The sequence below is a fragment of the Monodelphis domestica genome, chromosome 4 (assembly GCF_027887165.1).
Source record: "Monodelphis domestica isolate mMonDom1 chromosome 4, mMonDom1.pri, whole genome shotgun sequence".
NCBI classification, from domain to species: Eukaryota; Metazoa; Chordata; class Mammalia; order Didelphimorphia; family Didelphidae; genus Monodelphis; species Monodelphis domestica.
Genome location: NC_077230.1, coordinates 9,437,693 through 9,454,131, shown reverse-complemented (window position 1 = coordinate 9,454,131; position 16,439 = coordinate 9,437,693). Strand labels below are relative to the sequence as shown.

Below are 16,439 nucleotides of genomic sequence, written 5' to 3'. Positions count from 1 at the left end.
ATATGGCATGGGATGAGATGAAATAGCCTTTTGGCTCAAATCAGGGTTGAGCTGATTTATCAAATGGGAGAGCAATGCATCAATGGGAACTAAAGAGCCCTGCTAATTGTGTATGGAGAGTCTTCTCTATGGTGCAGGGAGAGCAATTAGCTTACTGGGCATTGGAGGAGTGTGCTCACCAAGGCTTATCTAAGAGCTATCTTCACCCGAGGGGAAGTTCACAACATCTCTAGTGTAACAAGCTGGGAATTAGGACATGATGAGGACTGCCAGGTCCTTTCATGTGGGCTTCTCAGTCCTTCCCTTCAGCGACCTGAAGTGGGGTTGGCATATCCATTTTCACCCTTGAAGTGGGAAGCCAGAAGTTCCTCAAAGCAAAATAGACTGGAGATCCCTGGAGAAAAAGAGACCCCAAAGCTTCGAAGCGTTCCCCCAGGTCTGCCCTGATCTCTAGCAATGAGCTTTGGGATTCTGATGACAGGATACATTTCAGTATTTTAGTTGTATTTTTGTATGTGTGAAGAAGGCCGAGGCAGCAAGTTTGACTGGACCACTGGATGGCAAAGTTAGGTTTTCAGTGGCCGTAAAAGACACACTTTATACGTTGATCCAATGGTTAATAGGGAGCCAGTGACGTTTTTTGACTGTGTGGCACAGTTAACTGGGTCTTTAGGACAATGACAATGGCAGGTGTGTGGAGAATGGATTTAGGAGACGCTGGAGGTAGCGATTCCAGTTAGAACCTGAACCAGTCTGGGGAGGGCAGGGATGTACGATCCATTGATGGCAACATCTCCGAAGATCACAGTGGCATTAACTCCAACGGTTTTAAACCCTTACCTTCTCCCGTAAAATCATTTGTATGCCCGAAGAGAGGTACGGGCTAGGCAGGGGGGTAACGTAACTTGCCCAGGATTACAGAGCTAGAAAGTGTCTGAGGACAAACGTGAAACCAGGTCTTCGTCACTCCTGGCCTGGTCTCTACTACTGAGCCACCTCGCTGGCCCTTCCTTTCAATTAACCTTTCTTCCTCGGTAAAACGTTGTCACTGCTTGTAGATTTACACTCAGGAGATTACTAGGAGACACCAAAACTGCGAGAGGGGCGCTTCTGCGCATGCCCCTTTGCTCCTTTGGCGTCTGCCTTCCCAATAGGCCCTTCTCCAGCTCCTAGGGAGCTCGTGACGTCATCATGCGGCGCGTGAGGAACTGGCGCTAGCGTGCGCTGGTTCGCGGCGTGGACTCATGGCGGGTTCTGCTGCTCTGGACGTGTCCCGAAATGGTTTGGTGGTGAGAGGTGGCAGCCGATTTCTGGTGACAGGTACAGACTGCAGGTTAGTCGGGTTCGGGGCCGAGGAGCAGTGGGCTCGGAGATTACCGGGATGTTAACTAGTTCCCGAGCTCCCCACGAATTCTTGCTTCGGGACCAATGAGGTTGTCGCAGGCACCTGGTGGACTTTTTCCTCCTGTTACTCCTCCTCTTGGATTCCTGCCTGCTGAGAAACTTGGTTTTCTGAACAATAAATTCGCAAAGTAACATTTGCTGCGTATCACACTATACGTTTGCCACAGCGTCATGAAGCAAGTCCCACGTGCTCTCAGTTTCTCATCCAGTCCCGCCGACTTTGATTTCTTCACTTCGTAATGGCAATACTTTATCCGGTTGATGCCCTTTCAGAGGTGTTCATAGTTTACAACTATTAACAGATTCTTGCTAAGTCATTTGTTGCACGGATTCCCTGACGTTTTTAACCAAGTCATGTCTTAGTCATTAGAGAACTGGCCAGATGATCAGGAAAGTCAATCAACAAGCATTTTTAGATGCTTTCTGCCTGCCGGGCAGGGGCAAGGAAAAAAGCAAAATCAAAAGACCTAGTGTTTAAGCTCGGACTTCTACACTTGGTGATCCCGTGGGTCATTGGACCATCCTAGTGTTCTTTCCTATTCAGCTTGACACAGGAACTCTTCCTACCATCCTCTTGCTGAAGACTTTACTTCATAACTTAAAAAAATACCGGGCCATTCATCTTTTCTTACATCCTTCCGACTTCTATCTCCTACTTTCTTCCTATTGCCTGCGCACGTTCTTCTGATCCTGTCACCTTTAGTCAGTATGTTGTCCTCATTACTGTCCTCTAATCTTTAATCTCCCTATTTATGGGCTTCATTGATGCCCACAAATAAACCCAAGTCTTCTTCAGCCTTAAAAAATTCATTAGATCCTATCGTGCACCTTAGTCATCTTTGTGTATCTCTTTCCTTCTTTTCCTGACTAAAGGGTCTATAATCTTGTGTTTCCATTTCCTGACCTCTCTCTTTTGGAGCCTGGTTTTCTCTGTCATCAGCATCAACTGAAACTGCTGTCTCCAAAGTTACTAGTGATCTCTTTCTCCAGTTATGAAACATTTAAAAAATTTTTTTTTCTCATCTCTCGTCTTCCTCCATCCCACACGTGGAAAAAAAAACCGAAAGAAAACAAAATCCTCGTAACAAAAACAAATTCCTGTGTTGTCCATGCCTGGAAATGCCACATTCTGCATATTGGCCCATTACCTCTCTTTCATGATGTGGATAACATTCTTCATTTGTCCTCTGGAATCATGGTCAATTATTATATTCAGAGCTCTTGATCTTTCAGAATTTTTTTTGCAATAGTAACAATGTATTCTATAAATTGGGTTCTACTTACTCTATTAGTTCATGATGAGTTCTCAGGTTTCTCTGAAACAGTCCATTTTTTAAAATAGCATAATAGTATTAACATTCATATGCCATTTAGCCATTCCCTAATTGGTGGCCTCCCTGCAAGTGATTTCTTAATTGTCAAATCAAATGATCTTTTCATTATCTGTATCCTTATTGAGCACTTTTTCCTGGACATTGTTTCCTCTGGGTATTTATGATTCTTTTCTCTTGGTTCTTTCCTTTTCCACCTTCCACTTCTAACAAATCCTCTTCTTTCCACTTCCACTACCACTACCACTACCACTACCTTTTCAGACCTTTATTACACTTCTCTTTGACTGTTGCTGTAGATTTCTAATTGGTCTCCCTGCCTTGTCTGTCTCCCTTAAATTGCCAAATTGTTTTTCTTAAAGTGTAGATTTAACTGTATCACCCCACTTCTCAAAACTTCTTTCATTTCCTGTCACCTTGGAAATCAAATAAAAGGTTTTGTTGTTGATTTATTTATTTTTTTGTAGTAACAATATTGAAGTGATATATTTTTGCATAGTAACTTGGGAGGATTTATTGGGCTCCTGATTTTACGTACTGGAAGAAGTATTGCTGCTGGTTTTTACCCAAGGGAAATGAGTTTTGGTAACTCAGTTTGCAAATATTTATTGAGTGTTGATGCTATTTAAACTGAGATTCTTAATAAAAGCCCCTGGAGTTTAAGAAGTATATGTCATCAGTGGTCTCAGACTTTCCTGTTTTAATTCCCAAGCAGGCATAAGTAAGCATGTATAACTTACCTGAGAAGCAGATGACATTTTTGGTAAGAATGATTGCAGTAAGTCGTTGCTTATCTAGGCTCCAAATAAAAAAATTCAGCTTGATCAAATTCATTGTGTAGTTATACATGTTTTAAAATTATGTTTAGAGCCTTCCAAACATTTTAATACATCTATTTTCTGGCAAATATATTTTTGTTTTATTTAGGCAATTTCCATTCGCATCAGGTTGTAAGTCATTTGAGCAAATCTTAGTGGTGACAAGTGCAGATGTTTAATGACAAGACTGTTAATTTCATAGTGGAAAAGCAGGTGAAATTCAATAAAAGTAAAAAGTCAAACTTTCTAAGGTTAAGTCCAACTCTGCATATATTTTTCTAAATATTTACTAAAGAAGCCAGATGAGTAGGATTCAGAAGACTTGAGTTCCAGCACTTACTGTGGCTGCTTGATTTGTGACCTTTGGCAAGTCCTTGAATCATTGCACAGATTCAGCACTCAGAAGTTTTCCCTTATGGATTTTTCATAGTACATTTTCTTTCTTGTCATGTGTAAGACATTTAATTTGGAAGACATTCTAGTTAGAATCCCACTCCAGACATTAGTTTTGTGAATCTGGGGAAGGTACTTACCTGTTTCCCCATCTGTAAAATAGGAATATAACAGGATTGTTGTGAGGATCAAATGAGATAATAATAATAGCAATGTGTCAAGCACTGTCAAGCACTTTATAATTTTTTTTGATCCTTACTGATATCCTGTAAGATAGATATTATTATACAGATAAGAAAGTTGAAGCAAACAGAGGTTAAGCAACCTTTCCAGAGTCTCACAGCTAGTAAATGTTTGAGGCTGTATTTGAACTCAGGTCTTTCTGATTTTAGGCCCAGTGTCAATGTGCCAACTAATATATATATTATATACATACATTACACATATGTAAAATGTTTCACAAACTTTAAAATTATTATTGTTATTTAAAGAGAAGGGATTTAAATATTTTTAAAAAGGTATAATTTGGAAAAAGAAATTTATTATTCTTTTTCTTGACCTATTCAAGCATAGTGATAACACCTTCTGACAAATTAACATCTCTTTAGTAATACATTCTTTTTTCAATTACTTTCAGTGATGATGACAGCTTCTTTATATATGACTGCAGCAAGGCAGAAAAGAAGCCCCAAGAGGATAAAAGGTGAGATGATTGTGGGGAACTTTTCAGGGCCCATTAATAGTTTTAAGATATTGGAATCATGCCAGCAAAAGTTATTTAGTAAACTGAATCTTTAATTTTCCTGTGAGTTTTCATACAACAGATACTAACTTCAAAAAAGGGTATTGGAATGTCCAATTTTGAATTAGGGGATTTTTTGAGGTTTCTGTAGATATTTGGTAATTCGAGTTCAAGAATCTTAAAAGACATGTTATTGAACATTAACCAAAAAAACAAAACAAAACAAAGCAGTCTTTTAAGTTAAATGAATTTTAAAAAGTTTTATTCTTGAAAAATTTCCCTCTCTTGTTCTCTTATCTGAGTAAAAAAAACTTCTTTTTTCCCTTCTATTCCTTTCCACTGGGTAGTTTCATCATTAAATATATCCCATTTTCCTTCTTTCCTTCTCCTTAACCAAACTCCTCTTCTGCCCCTTAGCTAACCTCTAAGGTTTGCAGGTAGCTCAGAGAGGATAAGCAGAAGATCCTTTTAGGTGTCTACCATACTGGGGAAATTGCTTGTAATAGTTTCAAAGTATGTATTTCTTTGCTACAACTCTAATATTATTTTAAATAAAAACATTTATTTTCAAACATCATGAAATCTTTTACTTGATGAGTTAATTTGTAATGTTTTAACTGAATTCTTCAATAGCATATTGATCATGAAATTCAGAGAGTGATATTTATTTGATATTCATCCTGTCTTCTACTTAGTGAGGAAGGACAGACCATGTACAGAGGAAGTGATAACATCTTGGCCTCCACCTTCTCAAGATCTGGCAACTATTTTGCTTTGACTGATGACAATAAACGTCTGATTCTTTTTTCTACAAAACCTTGGAAATGTCTGAGTATCAGGTATGAAACTCTGATTTTTAAATTGTTCAGATATATACATAAAATAATACATATTGTCAAAAGAGTTTGGGAACACTTTGTGTTTTTTTTCCCCTTATTTTATTCTCTTGTTGATGTTTATAATGGTTTAGATTTATGCAAGGAGCATCACTTCAATACTTTAGTGTTTTAAGGATTTTCAAAGTGATTTCCTAGCAAAACTGCTTGTTATTCTCATTTTCAGTCAGTGAACATTTATTAAGAACTTTAGCTCTGAGGTTACAAAAGGAGTCTTCTTGCCCTCAAGGAACTCACGAATTTGGGAGATAATGAGCAAACAAATAATGTACTAACAAGCTAACTACAAGATAAAAAGGAAATAATTGAAAAGGGAAAGCAATAGAATTAAGAGGAATTTGGAAAGGCTTCCTGTAGAAGGTAGGATTTTAGTTGGGACTTAAAGTCAAGGAGGAGGTCAGTGGTCAGAGTGGAGGAGGGACAGTGTTCCAGGTATGTAGGACAGCCAGAGAAAATACTTGAAAGCAAGAGATTGTAAAGGATAATTTTAGTGATGTGACTTAAAAAATCTAAATTAATTTGTTTGCCAGGGAAAATCCCAAATAACAAAAATACCCAACTCAGCTGGAAATTATGGTGATTTTAATTAATATAGAGAGAAGGAATTAAGGAGAAGAGAGAGAGAGAGGAAAGAGTTAATTTAAACTGCTCCAGCTCAGGTTGAGCCAGGCAGGAGTTAAAGGCCTTGGCCAAAGGGGCCTCTCCTGAGAGTCAAAGGAAAGGGAAGTCAGTCTTATCACTAACCACGACTGTCTCAAGGAAGCTGTCTGAGGGAGCTCCTCCAGGCTCGAGTTCCAGGATCGAACTGGTGCCCAGGCTGCTCACAGGAAGTGATCAGCCAGAGCCACCTCTCCGGGGAAAGAGAGTGAAGAGAGGAAGTGACACGCCGTATATAGATGTCACTTTCCTGCGTCTTATCTGTACCAATGGTAGCTTAGCTTGACTTAGGACAGCCCAGAGGTCTGTCAGCTATTTCTGCATATGTCTGTTGAAGGCCATCCTCCTAGATACTTAATCCTTGAGTATGGGTACAGACATTCCTGACCTTGTTAGACTAAGTAGGGTGGAGCAATGACATTCACAAGACATTCCTGATTCTGTTAGACCAAGTATCTCCATTGTTACAATCATGAAATAGCTAAATCAAACCTCTCAAAATTCGTCTGAGTAGGGTGCAGTAGTTTTGAAGTTGACAAGATGTCAACAAGTCTTCTTTGTGAAATAACCCAAAGCCTAGTGTCACTTAATCAAAGAGTACTCTGGGACTAAAGTGTGAGAAGACTGCAGAGGTAGGAAGGGATTAGGTTAGCTTTGAACACCAAATAGAGCATTTTGTATTTGCTTTTGAAGAAAATAGGTTTTATGTATTTGATCAAGACCTATTTCCATACTATTAGTATTTGCACCAGGGTGATCATTTAGAGTCTTGAAGAAAATAGGAAGCAATTGGAGTTTATATCAAGTGGTGGAAGATGGCAAAGGGCGACATGGTTGAAACTATGCGTTAGGAAAATCATTCTGGTTGCTGAATGAAAGATTGATTGGGGTAGGGTGTTGGCTACTAAAATAATTCAGGTATGAAGTGATGCCGCTAGCGTGCTGAAAATGTTAGAGGAGAGAAGGAGGCATATTTAAGAGATATTGCAAAAGTAAAATCAGCAGACCTTGGCAACAGCTTGGATGTGGAGGGTGAAAAATAGTGAGGAGTCCAGAATGATTCTAGATTGTGAGTCTGAGGGACTGGGATGACATTGTTGCCCTCTACAGGGGAAAGAAAATGAGTTCTGTTTTAGATGTGCTGAGTGTAAGATGTCTCCTGGACATGTGGGTTGAGATATCTGAAAGATGGTTGGAGATGTGGGATTTGGGGTGAGCAGAGCATTTGGCAATAGATAGATTTGAGAATCATCAGCATAGAGATGGAGATCATCAAGTGAAGTAGTATAAGGGTAGAAGTGATCTAGAAGAGAATCCAGTGGAAACAGAAAGACCTGTTAGATAGGTAGGAAGAGAACTAGGAGAGAGTGATATTCTGAAAACCTAGGAAACCCTTACCTTCCATCTTAGTTCTAAGGCAGAAGAGCCATAAGGGCTAGGCATTGGGAGCTAAGTGACTTGTCCAGGGTCGCCCAGCTAGGAAGTGTCTGAGGTCAGATTTGCACCCAGGACCTCCTTGGCCCAGGGCTCTCAATTCACTGAAACACTTAACTGAGCCTGAGAAGTGATTTTCAAGGAGGAGAGAGGATGATTAATAGTGTCACAAGCTACAGAAAGGTAAAGAATAAGGATTACGAATCGGCCATTGGATTTGGCAACCAGAGATCATTTGTAACTTTGGAGACAGCAGATTCTGAAGAATGATGGAGAGGGAACCTAAACTGAGCCAAGCTTTGTTCAGTGTCGCAAAAGTGTGGTACAGAGCAGAGGTGGGATTCAAACTGTTTCCATCAACTTTTCAAGGAGTCAGGATTATAGAGCTTTTGGTTGGAGAAAGACCGTGAGCGTTCTCATCACTAAATACAATGGCTGCACACAGCTTAATAAATGCTTATTTCTTTCCCTTTACTAAATACTTCCTTGAGGGGAGAGAATGACCTGAAATTCAGTGTATCAGAGCAACAACTGTGAGAGCTACTTGATACAGACAGATGGAGTTAACTTCAAAGGACAGGCTGCTGAGTCAAAGAGTTTCCTTCTTTGTTCGCCCAAAGTCTTGCATTTCACTCTCATTTCTAGGAAAGTCATCTTAATTGTCGTCTACTGTTGCCTCACATTCCATTTACTTTTCAATCCCATTACCTTTGGCTTTGGACTAAATCGTACTTAGAAGTTAAGTAGTTAAGGATTTATGACCATAAAACTTCTCAATATGATTTTCCCTTAGTTTTTTATTTTCCTCAATGTCCTTGTAGCATTCTCTTCTAGTTTTTACCTGTTTGAATGCACGTTCTTAGTCTCTTCAGCTGGATTAGCATGCATCTCCCATCCCCTAAAAGTGCAAGTGTTCTTCTTGTATCCTTTTTCTTGGTGATATCCTAAACTGTTGTGGATTCATTTATCTCTGCACAGTGACTTAGACATCTCTAAATACCTCCCTACTCTTTCTTGAGTCCTACCCTGCCATCACCACCTGCTAAACTTATCCACCTAAATGTCTCACCACATTCAAAATGGAAATTCAGGCTTTATCCTCTCCTAACCCTAACCCTGCCTTTCTTCTGTCTTTCATATTTCTGTTGAGAGCAACATCCTCTTCTAGATTTTTCCCTCTTCTAGTTTTCTCTATTAAAAAAAAAATCCATCCTTTTTTTATTGTTGTTCAATCATGTCCAATTCTTTGTGACCTTGTGGACCATAGTGCACTAATCCTGTCCATGGGATTTCCGTGGCAAAGATACTAAAGTAGTTTGTTATTTTCCTTCTCTAGATCTTTGTTTTTACCTCATTTTAATTTAATTTCCTTTGCCGTCTAGCCAGTAGGCATCCCAGGTAAAAGAAAAAAATAAAGAAGAAAGGAGGAAAAAACAATTTAGTAAACAGACCTATATGTCAAATGTAATGACTAATTAGTGTCCCTGCTTCCAGTCATCCCTGTATATTTTACTTTCCATAGAGTTATACAAAAATAACCCTTTTCAGATTTGGTTTGTATTAGTCCTATTCACACGCACTATATTCCTGCCAAACTGACTTACTGAGTGTTCTTTAAATTCAGTATTTCATCTTTACTTTGTCATCTGTGCCAAGAATGTATTCTTTCTTTACTATTGTCTGTCAGGGCCCTTGTTTTCAAGATTAAGTTTAGGTGCCGCCTCCATGAAGCTTTCCTTGCTGCTCCCTTTCCTCATTAACCTCATTTACACATGTGCACATATATTTTTCCAATAAAAAGAGATTTTTATTTATGCCTTTGGTTCCTTAGCCTTTCCATCCTACATGCTTACTGAATTGAATTAAATAGTATCAATATTTCCTTATTTGTAAAATGAATGGGTTAGATTAGTTGGTATCTAATATCTCTTTCATTTCTAATACTATGCGATAATGTTTTAGGATCTAGTACATTATTCCTTATTAAATTTATTAATCATCCTTAATGCTCTTTGACTTCCAGGACAGTGGTGAGAAGATGTACTTCTCTGACATTTACATCTACAGATGAGAAGATTTTGGTGGCGGACAAGTCTGGAGATGTATATTCATTTTCTGTATTGGCGCCACATCAGGATGGAAAACTTGAACTTGGACACCTTTCTATGTTGTTGGATGTGGTGTGTAGTTGACTAGCTCATTAACTTTTTTTCCCCCTTTTTCTTTATAGTTTAGACCTATCTCAGTTGACCTGGAAGTGAAATGGGCCTAATTCCACTACTGATTAGCATGGGAACTTTGACTTGCTCTGTTTTTAACATGGGGCAGTTTGCCACTCCTTAGGCAATCTGGTGGTCTCCTACTTCATATTAATGCTAAACTTAATGGGGGTACCTGATTGGCATAGCCCACTATAACTTGAAACTCCTGAGCTTATCAGCCTCAGCCTCTCTGTTAAAGTGGAATTTTCCCATTAAATTGGAAGAGTTAGGAAAAATTAAAGACAAATATCTAAACAGAAATAAAGTTCACCTTTTTTTAGCTATACATTTCAAGACCTGGGAAATATTGAGGATTAACAAAATAAAGTATTGGACTCAGAGTTAGAACTTAGTTCTGTCAGTGATTTACCATTTAGGGGATATAAAAATGAAAGAATCTCTGCCCTCTGGAAGATGTAATGCTGAATTTAGGTTACAGCTAGCAGGCCAGGTTGTCTAGAATCTGGTGCATGTGAAATCTAGCAATATGAAATAGATCTAGAAAGGTAGTGCAGAACCAAAATTTATTTTTATTTTTTTGTTTTAAAATTTAAAAATTTTAATTGATTAATTTAGAATATTTTCCCATGGCTACATGATTCATGTTCTTTCCCTCCCCTCTCTCCCTTACTGGAACTGATGAGCAATTCCATTGGGTTTTACATGTATCATTGTTTAAAACCTATTTCTATATCATTAATATTTGCAATAGTCAACATCCCCAATCATATACCCATCGAACCATGTGATCAATAATATGTTTTTCTTCTGTGTTTCTATTTCCACAGTTTTTTCTCTGGATGTGGATAGCATTTGTTCTCATAAGTTCCTCAGGGTTGTCCTGGGTCATTGCATTGCTGCTAGTAGAGAAGTCTATTACATTCTATTGTGCCACAGTGTCTCAGTCTCTGTGTACAATGTTTTCCTGGTTGTGCTCCTCTCGCTCTGCATCACTTCCTGGAGCTCTTTCTAGTTCACATGGAATCCCTCCAGTTCATTATTCCTTTGAGCACAATAATATTCCATCACCAACATATATCACAACTTTTTCAACCATTCCCCAATTGATAGAAACCCCACAATTTTCCAGTTTTTTTTGCCACTACAAAGAGTGTGCAGAGCCAGATTTTGGAGTGATTTCTGAATAAGAGAGTGACATGGTTTGATCTCTGTGTTTTGTTTGTTTGTTTGTTTGTTTTGGTAGGGAGGATACCCAGACTTTATTTAATTGGATTTCACATCTATATGGAAGGATCAGTTAGAAAAGAGAGACATTAGAAATAAGGAGACCAATTAGGAGACTGTTGCCATAATCCATACTAGAAGTTAGTGGTCTCAAACTAGATTTAAATGGAAAGAAGGGGGTGGAAAGGGAGAAAATATGTTGTGGAAGTAGCATGGTTTGAACAATTCAGATGAAGTATTTGTTAAGCATCTATTACTTAGCTAGGTGCTGCTCATACAAAGACAAAAACTAAATAGTTACTGCCCTCTTGGAGTTTTGGTTGTAGGAGATGAGGGAGAAGAGTCAGGGTTAGCTTTGAGGCTAGAAATCTGCACGTATCCGGTTTTCCCTCAGCAGACATAGGGAAACTTGAAAAAAAGAACAAGATTTCTGAGAAAAGAGAAGACAGCTTTGGGGTAGGGTTTGGGACTCCTAATTGCCTCCAGGGTCAAATACAAAGTGCTTTTTTTTTTTGGCATTTGAAACCCATTATAACTTATCTTCTTTCTACTTTTCCAGTTTTGTTAGTCCCCAATCCTTATTCTTCAATCCAGTGATACTGGCCTCATGACTGTTTCACAAATAAAACACTGTCTCTTGGTTGTAGGCATTTTCTTTGTTTATCCTCCAGACCTGGAACACTGTCCCTCCTCCATTCCTACTACTGTCTTCTCTGGCCCCTTTTAAGTCCCAACTAAAATCCCATATTTTACTGGAAGCTTACCTTAGCCTCTCTTAAGTATAGTACCTTTCCTCTGTTAATTGTTTCTTCTTTTTCCAGTATACATTTTTTTGCATGCTGTTTCCCTCACTAGAGTGTAAAATCTTTTAAGGTCAGGGACCATTTTTTGCTTCTTTTTGTGTCTTCAATATTTAGCATAGGACCTGGCACATAGTAGGTGCTTAATGTTAATTCATTGATTGATTAAATTTTGTCTATATCCATTGGATAGTGATGATAGATTGAGGAGAAATGGTCAGGCCTGTGAGAGAACCAAAACAGCAGTGTTAATAAAGCCAAGGGAAGAGAGATAATTTAGGAGTGGTTGACAATACTAAAAATTGTTTTGAGATCTGATTAAGTTGGATGAGGATAGAACAAAGTGCCATTGAATTTAGCAGTTAAGGATCATTGAAAAACTTGGAGAGGGTAGTTTTGATTTGGTTATAACCAATTATGGTTGATTGTGGCTGTTTCAAATGAAGATACTCCAAGACCTTACCTGAAGGAGGCTACTTTTCCTTAAAAAGTACTGAAATTATCCTCAATATAGTTATGTTCAGGGGTTAGCTAGGTGGCTCAGTGGATTGAGAATCAGGCCTAGAAATGGGAAGTCCTGGGTTCAGATCTGGCCTCAGACACATCTTACCAGGTGACCTTGGACAAGTCACTTAACACCCATTGCCTATCCCTTATTGCTCTTCTGCATTGGAACCAATACTTAGTGTCAATTCTAAAACAAGGTCAGAGTTTTTAAAAAAATACTTAATTGGCTCAGAGAGCTAAAGACTTGGGCTTTTTACTTCCTGATATCTTAGGTTTAAAGCCATGGCACAAGGAGCCATCAGCTCCTCTGACAGGCTTCTGACTGGTGGACCATCATGGACAACAAAGAGGTAGGAAAACTATGCCCAATTGAATCAAGTGCTGTATTCTTGCTGAATATCCTTTCCTGATAAGGCTAAAGAAATACCTTTTTTGGCAACTGAAATATACAACAATTATCTCATTTTCATTCTACTCTCCAACTTGTACTTGACTAGCCTGAGTTGGGGAGACTGATAAATTGTAAGACTAGAGTTTATATTCAGAGTTTATTTTCAAGTCTGAATATGAGGGTAGAGTTTTAGGGCAGAGAAGACTGAACCACTTGCAGAACTTTTTGAGAAAGAAACTGAACAGATACTTGATGTCCAGTAGATGGCTCCAACAAGAATTTCAGGGCAATGTGGACAGATGTGGAGAACCTGAAATGATCGAGGGGGTTGCTAAACGATAATGGCAGAATTAGAGTCTGGAAATGACAATGATGGGGAAGGCCTATGTAATTTCATCCTGGCCTTTTCTGTTGGGGAATATGAAAGAAGGAGAAACCAACACTAGAAGGTGACCATGCTTGCCAAGTCATCTGCAGAGGATCTAGATGTTTCTTCTGGTATGAAGAATAAATGTGAAAAGAAGGAATCAAAACATGAAGTGAAATTGTCAATAGAAGGACATTTTCAGGGGGTACTGTTAGAGGAGAAGGACTGAGAGATTAAGTTTGAGTTAGCTGGGAATGAGAGTGGAATGGTTGGAGGGGAAGGGGTGCCTAGATAAAAGCACAGTCTCTAAATGATGGAGATTAGGAGAAGAGGAAGAGAACATTCAGGTACTACCAGTATTGACCAAAGCTCTTGCTTTGTAATGTTATTGTGGAAGGTCTGATCTAGAGAAGATATCAGCCTCTCTGGGAGACAGGGATAAGGACTAGTTATTTCATTGTTTTAGAAAACTCCCTTGTGAGAAATCTCTGCCTACCCAAGTAGGTTAGCACTTTCTCTAGGTTTATACTTAGTTGCCTAGAATATTATATTCATAAGTGACTTGTCTTGTAAAATGGAAGTAATAATAGTATGTACCTCCTACAGTTGTTCTAAGAATCAAATCAGATAATGATTGTAAAGAGCTTAGCACAGTGCCTGGCACATAGTAAGTGATGTATTATAGAGGATAATTTTATAGTTGTGACTTAAATCTAAATTAATTGGTTGCCAGGGAAAAAAATCCCAAATATAATACCCAAGTCAGCTGGAAGTTTATTTTAATTAATTTTAATTAATTAATTATTTAATTAATAAAGTGATTTTAATTAATATAGAGAGAAGGAATTAAGGAGAAGAGAGAGAGAGAGAGGAAAGAGTTAATTTAAACTGCTCTGGCTCAGGCTGAGCCAGGCAGGAGTTCAAGGCCTTGGCCAATGGGGCCTCCCCTGAGAGCCAAGGGAAAAGGGAGTCAGTCTTATCATGCGACTGTCTCAAGGAAGCTGTCTGAGGGAGCTCATCTAGGCTCCCAGAATCAAACTGGCTCCCAGGCCTGCTCACAGGAAGTGATCAGCCAGATCCACCTCTCCGGGGAAAGAGCCCGAAGAGAGGAAGTGACGTGAAATATATGGACGGTTTTACATCACTTTTCTGCATCTTATCTATACCAATGGTAGCTTAAGCTTCACTTAGGACAGCCCAGGGGTCTGTCAGCTGTTTTTTGCACATGTCTATCAAAGGCTGCCCTCCTGAGTACTTAATCCTTAAGTATGGGTATAGACATTCCCGATTTTGTCAGACTAAGCATCTTCATTGTTATAATCAGGAGATAGCTAAATCCAGTCTTCACACTATACATGTTATTATCTATTATTCGTCATCACACAGCCAGGATGTCAGGTGAGATTTGAACCCAGCTCTTCCTGATATGGAGGCTAGCTTTCTATAATATTCCCTGCTTCTAGAAGGGAGATATTTTGGGTAAATAGCCGGCAATTGGGTCCCCTTAAGCCTTGCTGAATTCAGATGTTAGACTCTTTTTACTGCATCTTAAAATGGGCAATAAGCTGTGCCTAAAAGATATCCTGTAGGTATAGTTTGTCCTTGACTCATAGCAAAGTGAAAAGGCCTACTCTTTGGGTGTTTAATACTTCTGAAGCCCTGGATCATTGTTGGTTTTCTGATAAGAGAATTCAAGTTTAGTATTTAATCTTGCCCATCTGACATTAGGTTCTGGTCTAACTCTGTTATAGTGTTGAGTGAATGCATAGAGAGGGCCTAGAGGTCAGGGTCAGCCTCTAGTTTCTTGACTTTGGAACTCTGGTTAGTGGGGTTTGGAATTCCTTATTTTTCTTCTAAAACAGTGACATATGACAACGACCTTCAGGCACATAGCCCCCGCTATTAAAGTGCTTATCGAGATTGGGGGAATTTTTCTTTTCTCAGGGCAGAGGACATGGCAGCACTTTCTGGGGCAGAAACACCTCCTCACTCATTCCTAGAGGTTTGGGGATGTGGGAAGAGTTGGGGAGAGGCCAGTTGCTTTAATATCATTTGATTATATTGCAAGTCTGAGGTGTGCTTTTGTGAGAGATTAATGACCCAGCGTAGATAGAATGTTTCTAAACCATATAGTAGCTTCTAGAGTAGTGAGGTATTTGGTAAATAGACGTCTTATCCAGGACTATGTGTACTTTCTAGTTATCCCATTACTCCGTAAGGAAATTACTTCACTAATTCCCAGTCAGTTGGCAAGCATTTATCAGGCACTTTCTATGTGCCAGGCACTGTGCTAAGCACTGAGGATACAAAAAAAGCAAAAAATCCCCTTCCCCGAGGAGCGCACATTCTGAAATTTCATGTGGTGGTTGTTCGTAGTTGAAGGGAGACGACAGGAGGTCGAGTTGGGAAGTAAGGTCAGGCGTGGGAATAGTGAGATGGAAGTAAAAAAGTGAATAAACAAACAAATGGGTATATTAAACACCCCGTGCCAGGTGCTGTGCTAAACACGAGGGACGCAAATAAGAAAAATATAGTCCTTGCCTTTGAGGAGTTTACAGTCTAATGGGGAAAGGAAAAAACCCTGAAAAGTGTGGGACATATCAGCGAGGAAAAGGTTCCCAGCTCCGGGGCGTGGAGTCTAGTCTAAGGCATGCCGCGGGCGAGAAATGAAGGATGGGCTGCTCTGTGAACCCTCTTTAAATGGAGGCCTCCGCCAAGAACAGCATGCAGGCTGGCTTCTGTAATCCTCACAGGGGCCATCTGTATACTCCGGCATCAGTCACACGGATGCCGTTGGATTGCAGAGGAGGGGCACGAGGAGTAACACGTAAAATCGCTTCAGTTGAGGCTCGGGGCTAGAAGGACTTCAAACGCCCAACAGGATCGTCTATTTGAGATGAAGTAGGGCGGTGACGTGGTCAGTGCTCTGCTCTCGATCTAGAATGAGGAGAGAGTCGAGGGGGCAGCCATCAAGTGAGTTGTTCTAAAGTGCAGAGGTTAAGGTATGGGAGGAGAGAGGGCCCGTAGGCAAGAGGTCACGGCGGTAAACTTGGCAGGCCTTGATAACAGACTGGATGTGCAACGTGAGAGGGAATGAAAAATCAAGGCTGGCCCTTAGATTTTGAGACTGGGAAGCTGGGACGAGGGTAATGCCATTGACGGTGCTGGCCTCAGAGCAAAGCCACATTGGCGCCACTGCAGCCAAGGGTTTGGAGTTGGGTCGCAGAGGCCCCGGGAACGCGAGGGGTGTGGG

The 16,439-nt window shown here is 39.7% G+C and overlaps 1 protein-coding gene across 3 annotated transcripts in view; it reads left to right on the top strand.

Moving 5' to 3' along the window:
• The first annotated feature begins 1,176 nt into the window (after window positions 1-1,176).
• WDR4 (WD repeat domain 4) overlaps window positions 1,177-16,439 on the top strand; it is a 38,159-nt gene continuing 22,896 nt past the window's right edge. For 2 of the 3 annotated variants that reach the window (XM_001375374.4, XM_007493190.3), the window contains exons 1-4: window positions 1,177-1,333; window positions 4,584-4,649; window positions 5,384-5,527; window positions 9,699-9,855. In XM_001375374.4, coding sequence (XP_001375411.1) covers window positions 1,245-1,333; window positions 4,584-4,649; window positions 5,384-5,527; window positions 9,699-9,855 — 456 coding nt within the window. In that variant the 5' untranslated portion in view covers window positions 1,177-1,244. The remainder of the gene's footprint in view (window positions 1,334-4,583; window positions 4,650-5,383; window positions 5,528-9,698; window positions 9,856-16,439) is intronic. The other variant, XM_056826009.1, reaches the window with a different exon arrangement.